Source organism: Ursus americanus, chromosome 18, assembly GCF_024610735.1.
Source record: "Ursus americanus isolate L20-20 chromosome 18, mUrsAme1.1.p, whole genome shotgun sequence".
Lineage (NCBI taxonomy): Eukaryota > Metazoa > Chordata > Mammalia > Carnivora > Ursidae > Ursus > Ursus americanus.
In genome coordinates, this window is record NC_142144.1 from 6,813,768 (window position 1) to 6,832,434 (window position 18,667).

Here is an 18,667-nt window from a genome sequence, read left to right on the forward strand (position 1 = left end):
TAAAAACAACAACAACAATAGCAACTAACAGACAGTAATTTTGTAATCAGGTAAAAAAAAAACCCTATTTTAAATGGAGTTTCTATATTTGCAGAAGTTGGGGAAAGGTAAACACAGGGCAGTTCCACGTGCTGACCTAGAGGCAAACTTTGCACCAAAGTGGACTGCTTAGTATGAGTGGTCTCTCTTGCCAAAAATATGGGGCCCACGCTGCAGGATTCCCCTTACTCTGTGACACTGGGAAATACAAGCCCTCAGTGTCTTCTCCATAATTCCAAAATATAAAAAGTTCTCAAAACCCCAAGTTTTTAAAATAAGTTTGGCACAAATTCGTTTGGTACAAAACTTAAACCTAAATCAACACGGAGACATTTATAGGCTTTGCTGTTCCCTCTTAGGGAATTTAGGTTTTGCTGCAGAAGTATTTTTCTTTGATTATGGGGTGCTGCTTTCTGAAATCTGGGAAACTCTGAATTCCAAAATACATCTGGCCCCAAGGGTCCTGGACAGGGACTGTGGCTGAATCTACTACTGCAGATCTGTTGTATTAGTTAACACTTTCTTTTAAAAACCCAAGCTCTCCAGAAAGAGTCACTCAAGACATATGATAAATGTGTCCCCCTGCTGTCCTCCTAAAACCTAACTGACATGGCCTGCATAGAGAAAGGGGACAGGGGCCTAAGACGGTCCTGGAACATGTGACATTTGGGAGAATGAGGCATGCCTGGAGAGACCCTGAGGAAAGGGAAAGCTCTAGGATACCTGGAGACCTGAGGAGGAGGACAGAGAATTTGAGATGAGAGGAAGGCAAACCTCTGCCTAATTCAAAATTCAAACCAGAGCCCAAAACACAAATCAGAAACTCTCTTCCTCCTCCCACCTGTTCTACAAGCCCTGTTCCCAGAACCCAAAATTGAGGCCCCTACTATTAATAAATTACTACTTTAAGATGCTATTAAATACCGGTGCCTTGGTTGTTCAGTGGGTTAAGTGCCACTGCTCAGTGGCAGCTGCCTTTGGCTCAGGTCATGATCTTGGGGTCCTGGGATCGAGTCCCGCTTCTTTGGGCTCCCTACTCAGGGGGGGTCTGCTTCTCCCTCTTCCTCTACCTCCTCCCTCCTGTTCATACTTTGTCTCTTTCTCTCTCTATCAAATAAATAAATAAAATATTTTTTTAAAAAGCTATTAAATTAAAAGCTTTATAGGTCAGGCTGGTAACCTAACATCATTGCTTTTATGGGAAAATGTGTTCCACATTTCAAATAATCAACTTGCAAATGATCATTAGGAACAAAGAGCTCTTCTGTAAGTTCCCTGCCAGGGGAGAGCCTTTCTGAAGCAATTTCACAGGTGGGAAACCCTCCAAGCCAGGCCTGGTGGCAGGGGAATGGCTACCTTGTAGGAAGCATTGCAACAACCACTAATGAAACGTACACACGTGTTGTTACTGGAACATGCAATCTCAAATAAAAGAAACAAGCCTTCAAATCAGGGACTGTGATTGAGTCCCTCTGGCCTCAGACTCTAACCCAGACAAAGGTGCCATGGGACAGGTGGATACCCCACAAGCTCACAGTGTAAGATGGAAACATCTAGAGTTTTAGAGATGTTTCCTAATACCCCCCAAAATTATAAGGTAATACCATCTATCATTTGAAAGCCAGCCTACATGTTCAACCTGTACCACCTTTTAAAAGGACAACATTTCCTGACCGCCCCCCATGCCCCATGTTTTGCCCACATCATCTCTGGAACACACACTACAACTCTGTGGAGAAGGTATTAACAGCCCCATTTTCAGAGAGAAGCAAGGCTCAGAGAATGTGATCTCCAGGCAGAGCCAGGTCTGTACAACTCTAAAATCCAAGGTTTTCATCACTACACTGTCTGAGCGAAGTAGTTCTTTCTACTTGTTCCAAAATGTCCTGTTTCCAACTTCAAAGAAGGACCACCTCCCGGGACCTGGCTCTTTCCAGCCACAGATATCCTCCCTGAGCCTTCATCTCTTCCAGTGCATGGGCTGCCTCCCCAGCCACCCAACTTCGGAGACACATTCATCTCACTGGGAATTCTGGTTGGCTCCTATCTCTCACAGGCATTACCAGAACTTCTAAGGGCACAGCCACAGAAGTTTTGTACGAAATGAAGTAAACGTCTGGTTTCAAATGCCCTAAGAGTCCATACCCAGTTCTTTGTTCATCTACTGGGAGGCGGGGCGGGGAGACAGATGCCTTTTTTGGTCTTCATTATTTCTCCTTCCTGACACCTTTCCAGGGATCCCAAAATGCAAGACGGTTAGAAGGAATATTCAAAGCGTTCAAAACATTAGCTGTGTTTGGCCAACCTATTCGCCCTGTCAGCATTTTAAATTATCTACGGTCAGTCCTTCCTAGCTCGGTGCCAGCGGTGGGTGTTAGCAAACAGCCTTCCCCTTCTCCAGGAAACAGGTCTCTATAAGAAGATCTTTTCCCTAGTACTTCCATCCCAGTTATTTGAGATGAACTAAAGCCAGGCTACAGTGTAAATAAGTTACAGATCGTGATGCTAGGAAGAGACTCATCTTGCACGATCAGCTTTTTTAAATTAGTGGTTTACACAACCAAGGGCAGTTTCTCTCTATAAATTTTCAGCCACCGAAACGAACTGCACAGCCCCGCCTCCAAGAGGGGAGAGGGTAGGTGGATGTGCGGTGGGGAGGGTGCGGAGGAGTCTGGAAACCGGGTGGAGGCAGGCCCAGGCCCACAGAGCACCACCCCTCACCCCCTGAGCAGGGGCTAATAAAGAAGGCAGCCACCAAAATCACTTTCGCCCCCATCCCTAGCAGCTTCCCCACCAGCTCAAGAGCTGACTTCAGCACGCGCAGCCCAGATGTGGAAAAGGCCCCCCCTTTTGGCCACGGCGCTGCCCACCCGGCCCTCGGGGTCCCCAAGTTCAGGTGTTGCGCCCCACCTGCCACCCCTTCGCTTCCAAGGGTCCTTGCCCGCCCCCAAATCCCCCCAACACGTACGTCTTCGGGGCCCAGCAGCTTCTGCCACTGGAGTTCCTCCACCTCCCGACCCGCCCCCTACCCCATCGCGGAGCCCCCCCACACCACACCCCTTCCCCGCCCCCACGCCGGGCACCGCCCCCACGCCCCTACCCGACCCCCGCCGGGCTGGGGTCGTCCTACCTGGCGGCGACTGCCGCTCGCCCTCAGCCATCTTCCTCCCGCCGGGAGCCGGCCCGGATGCCTGCAGTCCCCTCTCACCTTTCACCCCCGCACCCCTTCCCTTTCCCCGGCTCCACCAGGCGCTCGGAGCTTTCTGAAGAGAAAGGAGCACCAGCCGGCTATAACCGAAAACCGAGAATTAAAGTCACCCCCGTGAAGACGACCGCCATGCTGGTGCGGGGCACTCAGGGAGCATGCCCAGCAACGGCCGGCTTGCGGCTGCGGGGCTCACGGGGAGGCGGCCGCCATGTTGGTGCGGGGCAGCTGGGAGCATGCGCGCCAACGGCCGGCTCGCCTCCCTACCAGCCAACGGTCCGCCGGGCTGTGGGAGCGCGGCAGCCATGCTTGTGCGGGGCGCTCCCCACCTGTCATCTTTGACCCTATCCCGAGGCAAATTAGAGGACGTTCCCTTATTGACAGGGTTGTGTTTTCCTGCCGCTCTGAGAGTACCGCTGAAGGACACCAAAAGGACCGAGAAGGGTGCACGCTACTGCCTCCAACAGCTTAGATAGCATTTGGAGGTGGGACGGCGAGCTGGACAGCAGCCTTTTTTGCCTCTCTTCCTGGGTCCCACAGCCTCGCGGGGTCTCTCGACCACTAACTGCGCCCTCGGCCCCGCCCCTGGCCAGCCCGGCCCAGCGCTGTGGCCCCGCCCCGCGCTTGCGGCTAGCGGCCCGGGCCCGCAACCGGCTGGTGGGCCCGCCCCTAGAATCCTACTACCCGGGGCCCCAGCCCGCCGCCCGCCCGACGCGGTGGGTGGGCGCCGGGCCGCTTCTACCGGCCGGCGGCGGTGACGCGGCGACCTTGGCCCGGAGGCTCTAGCGGAGACCCACCGACGGCGGCGGGGGAGGGAAGCAGCGGCGTGGACTTTGCCTAGTGCGGAGGACCGAGCGGACTGCGTGTCCGCGGGCGGGCCGCAGAGATGTTGGCTTTCGCTGCCAGGACCGTGGTGAGTGCGGCGAGGAACCCGGGCGGGCGGGCCCTGGACGCGGCGGGCGGGCGGCGAGTTGGGCCAGACACGCCCTGAGCCGGAATGAAGAAAGAGGCCATGGAGGCGACGCGGCCGGGTGGCCACTGTCCTACCCGGCCGACAGCTGCTGGGGTTAGATCGGCAGGTGGACTAGCCCTGCTTGGCAGAGGAGACTGAGGCTCAAGGTCAGAGATCCGATCGAACCCACATCGTGTGGCCCTAAATTCCAACCACCCGGAAAAGGCAGTGGGGACCCTGGCTTCAGGCAGCACCTCCGCCCTTAGACCCAGAGCCAAGTTGCCGAGACCGGGCGTCTTCCCCGGTTATTCCCTGACTCACACACCTGTCGCATGCTCAGCCTGAGCCATCTATGCCCAGGGCAGAGCCACTTCTCCAACCTCATCCAGTTGGTCAGTCTCCTTGGGCTTATCACATGGCCCTTGGGGAATTTTGTGTGGCCAGAGAAATTCATGTGGAGGCCTCAAGCTGGGCTTCTTGGAAGATCCTCTGAAACGGCAGGAGGCAGCAGGTGGCAGCCCCATACCCTTCATCTTCACTGTCCCTCCCCACCAACTTGTCCATGTCTACCCCAGAATCCTCCCCACAGGGCACCAAGGAGTATTGCCACTCTAATTTGAGTTCTTTTCCCCTCTACTCCAAGCATATCTCTGCTTGTATCTCCTTCTGTCTGTGCCAAGAAGGATGTTCAAACAGACACTACCTGGCCCAGAGGGCTGAGGGTGCCCATCCGCTGGCCCAGAAGCTCTTCCAGATCTCCCAGAACCCTAAGGCTCCACGTCACCCTTGCCAGTGACACCCGAGCAGTGCCCCCGTCTCACAGACATCTTCTTGGTCATCCTCCAGGACCTGCTGGGTGGCCTGATCACTTTACTGCTAGGGAAACTGAGGCAAGGAGAGACTTGGCCAGAACCCCCCAGATCTGGTGACTCAAATCTAGCAGAATCCCAAAATCAGCCTCCTCCTTCGGTTTATTTTTTAGTGCCCAAAGCCCTCCACTCTTGGCCCCCAGCTGAATGAGCCACAGCTCAAGAGAAGCAGGCTTTGCTGGAAGGGAGGCCCAGAAGGCTGCAAGAGTCCTGGAGGAAACCGGATGAGCTCTTAGCAGCCACTGGCCACTTAATGGCCCTTTCCCAGCGTCTGCTCTCTTGCACCAACCCCAATTTACAGGACCGATTTCAGGGTTGTGGTGTAACCTCAATGGCCAGGCAGCTTCTGCCTCCAGCCAAGTTTTCCATGATTAAACAAACCTACGCAGATTCCAACAGGTGGATTTTTAAATCCCTCCTGGCCCTGGCACCAGGCCCACCCAGAGAAGAGAAGAGAACATAGTCCAGGTTTCCTCCTACTCTAGTGCCTACTACCGGCCCCTTCACCTGCTCCCTCATCCTGCACTTCTGGCAGCTAGGGAGGGTGCCTGCCACAGCCACAACCCTAGATGCCACCCTAGCCACCAAAGCCATTGCCACTTCTGCCTCTGCCTCCCCCCTGAATCTTGGCTCTTGTCTTCTTTTTCTAGCCCGGGCAAGTGGCTGTCTCTTGCTAGGTTCTGCTCGCCCACTGGGTAGCACAGTTAGGCTTAGAGGCCCAGCCCAAGGCAGACAGACAGGGCAGAGAACCTCAGTCCTGCCATGGAGGACGGGCAGCAGAAAGAGAAGGTATGGAACGATCCTCTGCCACTTGCCTGCCCACTGCTGCCTATAGCCTCGGATCTTCTGTCTCTCTTTCTGCCCACCTCCAGGGTCTCCCAGACTTTCTCTGCTGTCTCTCACCCACCTACCAGGCCATTCAGCTCTTGCTTACCACAGCGCTACCCCTGTGCCGACTCTGTCCCCATCCCACAGATAAAAACCAAGCCCTGGCCCTTGCCCAAAGGTGCTATCATCATCCAGCTCTTTCTTTCTCTTTTTGCCTCTTATTTCTCAGCTTGGCAAGGGTGGGAGAAAAGGAGGTGGGGGGCCCCTGGGGGGAGCAGTCACCTCACGGCCTGCTGACTGGCTCATCCTACCAGAGTGAGAAAGGTGGGGCCTTGTTGCCTCCAGACAGGTGAGAGGTCACTCTCAGCTCTGCCACCCCCACCAGGTGCCATTCATCCCGACTTGGTTCCCTGGAGCCTCACCAGGATCATTGGCCACACACACCCCCCCCTGCATCTCCCGGCCCCTGGGAGGTGGAGACATACAGTTTGAGGGCTGGGAAACCAGGCAGGCACCACCCAAGAGGCCATCTCTGACCCCAGGGATTAGCACATAAGTGCCCAGGACCATAGCTGTGGGATTGCCAGGGCCTTCCAGAGCCAGTGAGAGAATGAACAGGGTGTTCTGCTGCCTGCAGGTGAAGCCCCTGGGCTTCCTCAAGCCCTCCTCCTTGGCGAAGGTCTCCAGCCGCCTCAAGGCCCACCAGGATTCGCTGCCTCGGCTGCCCGTGCCCGCGCTGCAGCAGTCCCTGGACCGTTACCTCCAGGCGCTGCAACCCATCGTGAGCGAGGAGGAGTGGGCCCAAACCAAGCAGCTGGTGGAAGAATTTCAGACCGCGGGGGGTGTCGGGGAGCGCCTGCAGAAGGGGCTGGAGCGCAGGGCCAGGAAGACGGAGAACTGGGTGAGTGGAGCTCCCTGTTCCCACAGAGGCTGAGGGGCCCGGGGCCCTCTCAGAGGCTCAGGTCATGAAAGGATCCCTCGCTGTGGCCCGTTGCGGGCCTCACGCTGAATTTCCCAGGAACCAGCGACTCTGGCACATTCTTTCGTGCCACGAGGTTTCTTGAGGGTTTCCTCTGTGTCTCGCACTAGGCAGGGCCCTGAGTGAGCAAGGAGGACACAGTCCACGGTCCCTTGGGGCTGACATTCAAGGCGGGTGGGAAGCGAGGTGATTAAACAGCATACAGGCGAGTGGATGGGTTTCTTTCAGGCAGTGAAATTTGCTGGGAGAAAAAAGGGAGGGAGGAGAATGACGGTGACTTTGTTCTGAGTAGGCGGAGAGGAGATGGTGTTGCATCTGAGACAGAGAACAACCCCTGGCAAATGTGGGAAGAGCCTAGGTAGGGTGCCCGGCAGCAGAGGCTGCAATATAGCGCAATGGTCTGGGGCTGGGCGGGGGGGTGCATCAGAGGAAGGAATCTGGACTTGAGCTCCGTGGGAGGCGGCCGCAGGACGGCTCCAAGCCAGGCATTGGTGTTGCTCGGTGACAGATCAGATCGCCCTGGTTCTTTGGCCCCATCTGTCACGCAGGTGTGCGCAGCTCGTGTAAATGGGTCCACACTGATGGTGCGTGCGCTTTTCTGTATGCGTCTTACACCTCAACACCGAAAAGGAGCACCCCGACTGCTGGGAGGGAAGCGGGCCTGGGGGCAGGAGGCATGGGATGAGGCTGGCGCCGGAACCCCCGAGGCAGATGCGGGCAGGGAGAGGGCGGGTGAGTCAGTTCCCTCCGTCAGTTCCCTCCTTGCCGATGGGGACTGTGGGGGGAGCAGTCCTGACCTAAAGCAACTGCATGGGGGGGAAGAAGAGGGAGACTGGCCAAGACAGGGAGGGCCGAGGGGAGAGCAGTTCTGTGGGAGAGAACCAGAGCCAGGTTCTGGCCGTGTAAGGTGGGAGATGCTCTGAGTGGGGCAGGTAGAGGGGTGGGGGCTGCACACAGGGGGTGGGAGTCATCAGCTGGCAGGTAGCATGTACTGAGCCTCAGCAGGCACTTAGAGAGTCTGTGGTCCGGCAGTTTCTCCAACATTTTTAGCCCGGAACTCCTTCCCACAGAAGCTTCTAGCTAAAGGGGTAGGGGTATCCCCTTCACTCACAGAGCCCTCATGCCCAGCAGATTCTCAGTGGCGGAATGCCCACACCTGTAGGATCGCCCTTATTTCCCAGCTCTGGCCAGAGCCCCTGAGGTCCCTGGTGGAGTGGCGGCCCCCTGGCTGAAGGGAATTCTTGTCTGCCCTTCCCTGATCCACAGATGAGGAAGCTGAGGCCCAGAGAGGGAGATTGAAAGCCCAGAGCCACGCAGCCGCTCTCAGGGAGGCCCCGAGCTACACAGGACGGTCTGGCTGACCAGGAGCCCTGTCCTCAGCCCACGTCGGCAGAGAGCCGTTGCTAATGGCTTGCTGTACAACCTGGGCAGGTCGTCCTCCCTCACCCCTTGCCAGGGGCCCACGGCTGGTGGCCGGGTGCCACAGGCCAGCAGTTCCCCAAGCAGAACCTGGTGGTGAAGAGGCAGGTCCCACTGCCGTTTGAGAGGGGAGAGGAAACTGGGGGGGTGCAGGGGCCTTGGGATGGAGAGACCGGCCAGAGAGGTGTTTGAGGCATGTGCTTGCAGGGGCAGAGTGAAGAGGGATAGTCCAGTCAGCATGTAAGGCTCAAGGATGACAGTCAGTGGCAGTCTGCACAGCCCGGACACAGGAGCCTTCAACAACCTGTCCGTGCCTGGGCCCCAGAGAGACTGCTTGCCCGATGGAAATAGCGCCCCTTGGGCAGAGGACAGACCACCAGGTGGAGACAGGATGTGGCGCTCACACCTCGTCTCGAGGGCGGTGATTTACCCTCGCAGGGAGCTTTCCCCAGATGGCCCTGGCCTTGGGACCCAAGGGAGTGTCTGCACCCCAGTCTGACACCAGCAAAACCCAGGCCAGGGAGGACCAGGGTCCCAAGGGCTACACTGCACTGAGCCCATGCACTCCTGGCTCCCTGGAGAAAGTCTACCCGGGACGGTCAAAAACACATTCATCAGACTTTGTAGATTTTTCCCTTTTCCCCTTTTTTGTCTATCCGGCATATATTTTTTTTTTCTTTCTAAAAGTAGTAAAATCATTGACCAAAAGTGTGTAAGAGATGTGCCTGGGTGGCTCAGTCGGTTACGCATCTGCCTTCGGCTCAGGTCATGATCCTGGGGTCCTGGGATTGAGCCCTGTATGGGGCTCGCTGCTCAGCGGGGAGTCTGCTTCTTCCTCTCCCTCTGCCTGCCGCTCCCTCTGCATGTGCTCTCTTTCTCTGTGTCAAATAAATAAATAAAATCTTAAAAAAAAAAAAAAAAGGGTGTGTAAGAGAAAGGAAAATGATTCCCATTTCTGCCTCACCCCACCCCACCCCCAACCGCAGGTTTCCTGCCCTGTCTTTCTCTCTGGAATCTTTGGCTTGGCAGTATTGCCTGATTTCTCTTGCTAAGGAGGATTGCCTCAGGAGACGGGGAAACGATGGGGTGCTGCTGGTGGGTTGAAGGGAGTGGGGGGCTCTGGATCCGAGCATTCACTCTGAGGATCTGTGCTATATAGAGGGGGCAAATGGGGCCCAGCCAGGTCCCTGCCCATGCCTGACAGGTTCTGGTCCTTTTCCCAGCTGTCCGAATGGTGGCTCAAAACAGCCTACCTCCAGTACCGCCAGCCCCTGGTCATCTACTCCAACCCTGGTGTGGCCCTGCCCAAACAGGACTTTGTGGACCTGCAGGGACAGCTCCGGTGAGTGGCTGCGGCTGGGACAGGGCTCTGGGCATGTCCAGGGCCCTGACGTCCGATCCCCCAGGAGACTGCGGGGGCCCCAGTCCTAGTCATTATCTTTCATCCCTACGTGCAGCCTTATGAAGTTGGGAGTATGATCCCTATTTTACAGATGGGGAAACTGAGGCTCAGAGCATGAAAGGACTTGGCTGATCCTTTCAGGATTGGCTGATCCAGGCGAGAAAGCAGGGTCTTCCTGGCTGTAGAGCTTCATAACTGGTCACCACACTGTGGACCGTGTCCCCTCCCTCCCTCTAAACCTGAGGCTATCCCTCACCTCAGTTCTGACACTTCACCCCCCTCCTCTCTCTCTCCAGCTGGCCACAGGGGTGACCTTTATACACAGTCCCCTTTTCCACATTGGGCCATGTCACTTGCCCTGGCCTCTGTTCCAGTACTACCAGGGATAAAAATACCAGTGACAGGGATCTCCTGCCCAAGGACCAGCCACTCAAGGCTACCACCTACTTCTCTTAAAGGGACCAGGGCACCCCAAGAATTCTGGCTCAGACTTCAGCCCATGGTCCCCATGTTGAGAGCCAGGGGCAGCCCAGGTGTCAGGCACGATTGGCGTGGCCCAGACCATCCAAGGAGGAAGGTCAGGTTGAGCGAGGTGGCCTGGGAGACACAGAGACCCCAAAACAGGAAGGTACCTATCAGAGGAGACACCCTGAGCCACTGCCCTCCCATTCATACTCCCTGTCCCCCAAGGTCCCAGGTCCCTCTCTAAGTGATGCTTCAGAGAAGGGTGACCTCCTCCCAGGCCCCGGGCTGTGGCTCAGGACTTCAGGCCCTTTGTGGGTAGAAGCTTCCAGCACTGACGAGTAAACCAGCTATAATCGTACCTCCGTTCATTACACCTACATCCTGCCAGGGCTTGGCCGAAGTATCTCCCTGGGCCCTCAAAGAGCCCTGCCTCTAGCGATAAGAGAAAGCTGGCTCAGAAAGGCAAGCCCGGACTCAAACACAGGTTTTCTGCAAGCCGTGATTCAGGAGTGAAGCAATCTGTCCTCTCCTTTGACTAGGCCCCTCCCTTCACACCATGGTTGTCCCTGATCAGGGACCTCCCACGAAGAGTCCACACGGCTTCTGATCTCTAATTGATTCCCCCAGGTTCGCTGCGAAATTCATCGAGGGCGTGTTGGATTTCAAGACCATGGTTGACAAGTGAGCAGCCCGCCCCCGCCCCGCACGCCTAATTACCACAGCCACTCTAGCCCAGGCCCGGCAAGTCCCATCAGCAGACCGATGCCGGGCTGGCCCAGAGCTCCTCGCTTTCACTTCCTGTTGGCGCAGCCTCTGTTGGGGTTGGGGAGACAGAGTGTGGGGATTGGGACACCTAGGTCCTCTGCTCTAGCTGCTGAGACAGCCACCTGGCCACATGGTCCCTACGGACCCCTGGAACTGGGGTCCCAGCCAAAGAGGCCCACAGAGGCTGATTGAGTGCTTCATCTGTGGCAAACTGAAGCACAGAAGGGGAAGGGAGTTTCCAGGGTGACCCCAGCAGGGCCCACCCAGGGTGGGACCCAGGCCTCCTGACACCACCCCCCGGCTCCTGCTGAGTAGGGGCAGGGACACCGCTTGCGTGAGCCCCCTTCTCAGCTGTGCCCAGCAGCAGCTCCCTGTCGGTCTTGTCCTCTTCCCCGTTTATCTGTCTGGTGGCCCCCTCACTGTCCCTCTGCCCCCCCCCCACAGCGAAACCCTGCCCGTGGAGTACCTGGGGGGTAAACCGCTGTGCATGAACCAGTACTATCAGATCCTCTCCTCCTGCCGCGTGCCGGGCCCCAAGCAGGACACGGTCATCAGCTTCAGCAAGACCAAGAAGCCACCCATGCACATCACTGTGGTGCACAACTACCAAGTGGGTGGGCTCCCAGCCGGCTGCAGGGGAGGCGGGGGGCAGGGCCAAAGGTCAGCCGCCCCCCCCCCCCCGCCCCGCATCGCACATGCCCGCGCGGCCCCAGGAACAGGCATCTCCTGGGCGTCTCCGCTGGGTGCCCCTCGAGGCCCCAGCCTGAGGGCAGCCAGGAGGGGCCGTGGGCCTGCCCAGCCTGGGAGAGAGCCATGCAGGGCCCTCTCCCCCTCTCATACCTGTGGCCTGGCTTTGTCCCCTCCGCGGGGCCTGGGCCGGCCGGCACTGACTATGACTTCCAGGCTGCCGAGGCCAGGAGGAGGTGGGGGTGGGAGGTAACTGCTGCCAGTCTGAGGCCCCCACCCGCCTCCCTTCTCTCCACTTGCCTGTGCCCGGATAGTTTTTTGAGCTGGACGTGTACCACAGCGATGGGACTCCCCTGACATCAGATCAGATCTTCGTGCAACTGGAGAAGATCTGGAATTCATCGCTGCAAACCAACAAAGAGCCCGTGGGCATCCTCACCTCCAACCACCGCAACTCCTGGGCCAAGGCATACAACACCCTCATCAAAGGTACCCCTGGGTGGGGGTGGAAGAAAGAAGAAAGGCCCCCACCAGGCCCTGTGTGGCCACATTTCTCACTGAATCCTCTCAACTCACAGTGGGTGTTTGCCCATTTCACAGATGAAGAAACTAAGGCTTGTTTGGGTTTAGTTTCCCTCTATTAAGTAGCAAGTTACAGTAACAGTCCGGGTCCTCTGGCTGCAGACCCCACCTCTGCCTCCACGTTCCTTCCAGATCCTGTGTTGGTCAGGGGCGTCGTCCCCAGAGCCAGACCCCCTGTGTTGGCCCCTAAGCCACACTGGCTCTCCACGTGACATGAGACTTCTGTTTCCTCATTTATTTTTTTTTTTTTTTAAGATTTTATTTGGTTATGTACGAGAGTGAGAGGAGGGGCAGAGGGGGAAGGAGAGGGACAAGCAGACTCTCCGCTGAGCCCTGGGGTTCCATCTTAGATCTCACAACCCTGAGATCATGGCCGGAGCCAAAATCAAGAGTTGGGTGCTTAACTGACTGAGCCACCCAGGCGCCCCCCCCACCTTTATTTTTTAAGTTTATTTTTATTGTGTTAGTAATGTCTACACCCAGTGTGGGGCTCGAACTCACAACCCTGAGATCAGGAGTCGTGTGCTCTTCCATCGAGCCAGCCAGGCCCCCTCTGTTCCCTCATTTCTAATGGGGGTCCAGTATTGGGCCCTGCCTCATGGGATGCCGGGGGGCTGCAGGGCCCTGTTGAGGGTAAAGCTCTGACGCCCACACCCAGCCCTAGGTGAATGCTCTGTCGGCCTCCAAGGCCTCCCCAGGCCTGACATTCAGCCCCACCCCGCACCCCTCCCGCCTGCCTCCACAGACAAGGTGAACCGGGAATCAGTGCGCTCCATCCAGAAGAGCATCTTCACCTTGTGCCTGGACGCCCCCGTGCCTCGGGTCTCTGACGACGTGTACCGCAACCACGTGGCCGGCCAGATGCTGCATGGCGGCGGGGGCCAGCTCAACAGCGGCAACCGCTGGTTCGACAAGACGCTGCAGGTGAGGACTCGGCGGGGCCAGGGCTCCCACCCAGGACGCACACCCACGCTTGGCCCACTGCAGCCTCGGGACTTCCTGCCCCTCGCCTGGGCGTCCCTGGCCTCCCAGCTAGTAAAGCAGGCGGGCAGCCGGCAGGTGGATATGGCTGTAATTACCGGGCGGGTGGCCTGTCATTACTGGGCCTGGCCCAGAGACCACTGTCACCCCTGCAGCACATCAGAGAGAGCCTGGGCTGTGGGGCCAGGCAGAGCGGTGCGGTCGTGGCCGTGACTTTCCCTCTCTGCACCTGTAAAATGACTCCCGGGGAGCGTACCGCAGGGACAGAGTGAGGTGTATGAGTGTGGGACGTGCTTGCTGTGGCCTGGAATGGGCCCGAGGCCCCTGCTGAGCGTTCGCTGTTACTAATCACAATAGTAAGTCCGCCTAACCCCTGAGATGGCTTCAGAGAGGCGCTGCCCACGGACCCAGCCCGCAGACAGTGGCTCCAGGGCCCTGGGCCTGACGGCTCCCTGCTCCCCTCCACAGTTCATTGTGGCAGAAGACGGCTCCTGTGGCCTTGTTTATGAGCACGCAGCAGCGGAGGGGCCCCCCATCGTTGCCCTTGTGGACCACGTCATTGAGTTCACGTGAGTGTGGGTGTCCCACCCTCTACCCGGTTCCTTAGCTCCTTGTGGCAGGCGACACACATAGGGGAACGCCATTCTCCCTTGTGCCTGGGAATCTGTTTCTTCAAAGGAGGCCAGAGGAAGGCCTGGGCTTAGAGTCTGTCGGACCCGGGTTTGAGTTCTGGCTCTGCCACTTCCTGGCTACGGGAGCTCGGACAAGTCCCTTCCCCTCTGCAGGCCTCCTCCGTGTGGCCACTGGAAAGCTGGAGCGAAGGCAGTTTTCTAAGGAGCAAACCCAGGGTCTTCCTAGGCTGGCTCCCTCCAGCCTCGGGGACCGATGGCCCAGGGGATGGACCCAGGCTCCCGAGGCCCCCGTGTCCCATGCAGGAAGAAGCCCGAGCTCGTGCGGTCCCCCATGGTGCCCCTGCCCATGCCCAAGAAGCTGCGGTTCAACATCACTCCCGAGATCAAGAGCGACATTGAAAAGGCCAAGCAGAATCTCAGCATGTGAGCACCGGGCACGGGTGGCTTAAGTCACGTTAAAGGCCCAGGTCCCTGGGGCCTGCCAGGCTCCTGTTCCGGGTCTATCATTGTACCCGGCTGCTACTGAGACTGCTCTTGGGCCTTCCCTGGGGTTGGGAGGGGCTGCCGGGTGCCTGCCCCTCACCCACCTCCCTCCCCCCGCCCCGCTCCGCCCCCCAGCATGATCCAGGACCTGGACATCATGGTGATGGTGTTCCACCACTTCGGGAAAGACTTCCCCAAGTCCGAGAAGCTGAGCCCGGATGCCTTCGTCCAGATGGCGCTGCAGCTGGCCTACTATAGGTGCGCCCCGTGCCCACCCCTCTCCCCCCCCACACCCCCCCACCCCCATGGAGGAGGCACGAGGAGGCCTGAGGGTGGAGGCGGGCCACCTGCCGGGGGAAGGGGGCGGTGCTCAGCTCCTTCTCCCCCGCCCAGGATCTACAAACAGGCCTGCGCCACCTACGAGAGTGCCTCCCTGCGCATGTTTCACCTGGGCCGGACCGACACCATCCGCTCGGCCTCCATGGACTCGCTGGCCTTCGTCAAAGCCATGGATGACCCCAGTGTGTCGGTGAGAGGTCTGGGGTAAGGGTGGGCAAGCTGGCCTCCCTTCCCGTCCACTCGGTCATTACACCACTGATGGCGCATCTACCGTCTTCCAGCCCTCCGGTGGGCTCCGCAAATCTCCCAGAAGGTGGGGTCATGAATTTGGCCCTGAGCTTCCTGGCAGCCAAAGACAAAAAGGAACCATTTGTTCCTTCACTTATCTGCGGCGAGCATCTGCCCCGTGGGTCAGGCCTTGGGGGAGGACCGACGAGAGCGATGGCTGTTCCCGTTCCTGCTCTCAGGGGTCAGGGGCGGCGGACTCCAGTGCTGGCTGGGACGTGGGCCACTGGGGTGTGGGCGGCAGGAACAGGGGAGGAACATGTGCTCCACCCCCCTCACCCCCTAGGAGTACCAGAGGGTGGAGCTTCTGCGGAAGGCCGTGCACGCCCACCGAGCCTACGCCGACCAGGTGACCGAATGACCTCGTGTCCCGGCTGTCCGTCTGCCTGTCCATCCCTGCAGCAAATGGCTGCTCACCTGTAGCACGAACCCCTCCTCCCCAAACCTTGGGGCACTCGGCGCACCTGGAGCAAGGCTGAATGTCCCCCTTTTAAAGCTGGAGAAACTCAGGCCGGGCCCAGTGACTTTGTTGGTCCCGAGTTAGCCTCCGGATGTTGCATCGTGCTCCCTCCTCAGTGGCCCCGGAGCCCACGATGCTGAGGGTTTGCAGGATCTGGCCAACAGCAGCGGTCCTGCCCTCTGACAGCTTGGGCGGTGGTCGGGAGGGTTCCCATCTGGCCCTGAGCCCCTGTGTGTGCCGGGCTCTGCCCATGTTCCATGCGGATGTCCATCTCAATCTCACTGCCACCTTGTAAGGGGAAATTCAGTGACCATCCCCATTTTATAGATGAAAACAGTGAGGCTCCAGGATGGGGCCAGGTCACCCAGCTGGAGGCCTGTGTTCTTAAATCCCTGGGCAGGTCGCTGGGCCTCGGCTTCCCCATCTGTGAAGTGAGGGCTCACCTGCCTGGACCCTCTGGTCTCGTGATTCCAAGGGACCACTGCGTGGAAGTGGCGTTGCTGCCATAGGCTTTTGAGGAAGGTCGGGGCACCCTCTGGGCCTGCGGCCCCTGCGCCTGACAGCTCCCCTTCTCACAGGCCATCCGGGGGGAGGCCTTCGACCGGCACCTGCTGGGCCTGAAGCTGCAGGCCATTGAGGACCTGGTGAGCATGCCCGACATCTTCATGGACACCTCCTACGCCATCGCTATGCACTTCAACCTCTCCACCAGTCAGGTGGGCCGCTGCCCCGGAGCCGTCCGGGCTTTCCTGCCCTCCAGGCCCCTGCCACTGCCATAGGTGCCCTGGGGTGGGATGGAACAGACCCCTTGGGGCCGGACAAAGCCTACGCTGAACAGAGCCAAGGTCCAGAACATGGTCAGACCTTGGTGGTGGCATGACCCATAGAGGCCACCCCATGTCCCTGCGGAAGCAGCTGAGTTCCAGTGGAAGAGCTGGCGCCAGGGGGCTGCACGGCAGCTCAGGGAGACTGAGAAGGAGTCAGAGTCCCTCCACGGGGGAGAATCAACTTCATTCATCCACTGGTCAGACACGAAGGAACATCTGAGTCATGCCATCCATGGCTGGGCACTGGGACACAGCAGGGACAGACCACCATCCCTGTCCCTGGGGACTCACAGTGTAGGCTAGAAGCACAGGGACGGAGGCAGTGACACCACCCCCCCAGGAAGTGCTGGGGGTCAGGGGAGGCTCAAGGAGGGAGCACTTAAAGCTCCCTCAGGAATGGCAAGGAAGGCTCCATAGAGGGTTGACTCCAGAACTGCACCCCAAAGGAGGAGGAGAAGTAAGGCATCTGCTGGAAAAGAGGAAGGGGCACCTCGGGCAGGGCACAGTTCGAGCAGAGACACAGAAGGGCCGGCTGGTGACACCGCGGTGGGGGGGAGGGGAGCTGGTGGGGTAGGACAAAAGCCTCCGTCCTGTGCTGTCTCCAGGTCCCTGCCAAGACAGACTGCGTCATGTTCTTTGGGCCCGTGGTCCCAGATGGCTATGGCGTCTGCTATAACCCCATGGAGGCTCACATCAACTTCTCCGTGTCGGCCTACAACAGCTGTGCCGAGACCAATGCTGCCCGCATGGCCCACTACCTGGAGAAGGCGCTCCTGGACATGCGCGCTCTGCTGCAGAGCCACCCCCGGGCCAAGCTGTGAGCTGTCGGGCCTGCCGGTGTCACAGCCCAGCCAACCCCGGGAGTGGGCCACCCACCAGGGTTCCGCTCCTTTGCTCCCTCCCCGCTGGACCCTGCCGAGCTAATGCAGGGATGGCTTCCCCCACCCAGCAGGGCCTGCAGGCCTGAGCCAGTGCCTTCCATGGGGTCTCCCCAGCATGTCCTGGGGCCTGGAACCTGGGCTGAGTTCAGAGGCTGAGTAGGACATAAGGCCCAGGCGCCCGGCCCGTCACCCATGAGCCCGCCTACAGGGAAAGGAACCAGAAGAGCCCATCCCTCGCCAGGGCAGCAGGCTGGGAAGTCCTTTTCTTGCTAGCTCAGCTCTAGCCCACTCCCTGCCCTCTACGCTGCTGGGCCGGTGTCTGTACCCCGATCCCCAGGCTCCCAAGGATCTAGAGGCGGGACTCTGTAGAGCCAGGGGCTCCGGGCCTCCCCGAGACGGAGGCTGGGGTGCAGGGTGTGCCGGTAAGGGAAACCCAAGGCCTCGACTCGCCCTGCACGGCAATACCGTCTCCCCCGGGGGGCTGCTGTGCTCTTTGGGATGATGTGGCCCGTGAGCCCTGACTCGCTCGCTTCCATTCAGCTTGATTCCTGAACCATGTCGATGGTTGTATCACAGTAACACGCAAGGTGATTAATAAAGGAGAATTTGTCGGTGGAGAGGTATTTCAGCCGAGGGGGCAGGCAAGGTGGGGCAGACGCTTTGCGTTCCCCCAACTTGCGCTGCACCTGGGAGCTGGTGTCCAAGCAGCCAGCGGGCCGGGCCCAAAGGCTCCCAGAGCAGCCAAGAGGAGGGTTCTCGGGCTTCGGCTAGGGAGCCGCAGGCCAGCGCCGACCTCAGGGCACTCGGCCAGGAATGGCGCCAGACCCGGGGCTGTCATCTCCACTGACTTGGGCCTCCCTGTCCCGTGGGCTGTGGGTGGGAACGACTCTCCCAGGGGGCTGTGGGGCCTCGTCGCCGCAGCTGTGGTGGGCTGGGCAGTGTGTAGCTGACACTCAAGGCCTTGTCCTGCTGCCCACCCCTCGCGCCACACACACACACACACACAGACACACACCCCTGAGCCAACAGCGCTGGCGGCCAAGCAGCCCTGCTCAGCCCGGCCCAGCCCCTAGGCGCGGCCAGGGCCTACCAGACACCAGGTCATGCGGCCAGCCGATCAGATCCCTATACGTGCCTCCAACCCCCCACACCTCGCAGGGCAGGGTGTTCTGCCAAAATCAAGTCGGCTGTGTATGCAGAGAAGAGTCTCTCCTCAGAGGCACCCGTGAGACCCCCAGAGCAGGGGCCGAGGGGGTGCAGGTGGGAGAGGTCACGGAGCTTGTAAGGTGACCCGGCTGACTCGGGACAGTCACGTGAGGGGTAGATCCTCTGGTTTTCTCCATTTTGCAGATGCGGAAAACAAGCTCAGAGAGGTTAAGGTCACCAGGCCACTAAATGGCAGAGAGAGATTTCCAGAGGAGCCCCCGTAGCCAAGCAGCCAGCCCCGAAACCAAAGCCACGCAGACAACCCCAGGCCAGCGGGTGGAGGAGAAAGGAGCCCGGGGTGGAAACCGGCCCAGACTCGGGCCCGGAGCTGCTGATGGAGGAGGACAGAGGGCCCCAGCCCGGGAAGCACGGGAAGGTGCC

The 18,667-nt window shown here is 59.0% G+C and overlaps 2 protein-coding genes across 3 annotated transcripts in view; one reads left to right on the top strand and one right to left on the bottom strand.

Moving 5' to 3' along the window:
• PTPA (protein phosphatase 2 phosphatase activator) overlaps nt 1-3,468 on the bottom strand; it is a 28,803-nt gene extending 25,335 nt beyond the window's left edge. The window contains exon 1 of the mRNA XM_045770965.2: nt 3,170-3,468. Coding sequence (XP_045626921.1) covers nt 3,170-3,200 — 31 coding nt within the window. The 5' untranslated portion in view covers nt 3,201-3,468. The remainder of the gene's footprint in view (nt 1-3,169) is intronic.
• A 145-nt stretch (nt 3,469-3,613) lies between these two features.
• CRAT (carnitine O-acetyltransferase) lies at nt 3,614-17,695 on the top strand. Of its 2 annotated transcripts, XM_045770964.2 has the most exons (15): nt 3,614-4,157; nt 5,716-5,854; nt 6,531-6,794; nt 9,515-9,633; nt 10,786-10,839; nt 11,368-11,533; nt 11,925-12,099; nt 12,938-13,116; nt 13,642-13,742; nt 14,109-14,228; nt 14,424-14,546; nt 14,682-14,817; nt 15,199-15,261; nt 15,951-16,088; nt 16,805-17,695. In XM_045770964.2, exons 2-15 carry the CDS (start codon nt 5,828-5,830, stop codon nt 17,018-17,020), a joined length of 1,881 nt encoding a protein of 626 aa, XP_045626920.1. In that variant the 5' UTR covers nt 3,614-4,157; nt 5,716-5,827; the 3' UTR covers nt 17,021-17,695. The 2 variants fall into 2 exon arrangements, with proteins under 2 accessions (XP_045626920.1, XP_087725407.1); XM_087869281.1 differs by lacking the exon at nt 5,716-5,854.
• The last annotated feature ends 972 nt before the right edge of the window (nt 17,696-18,667 follow it).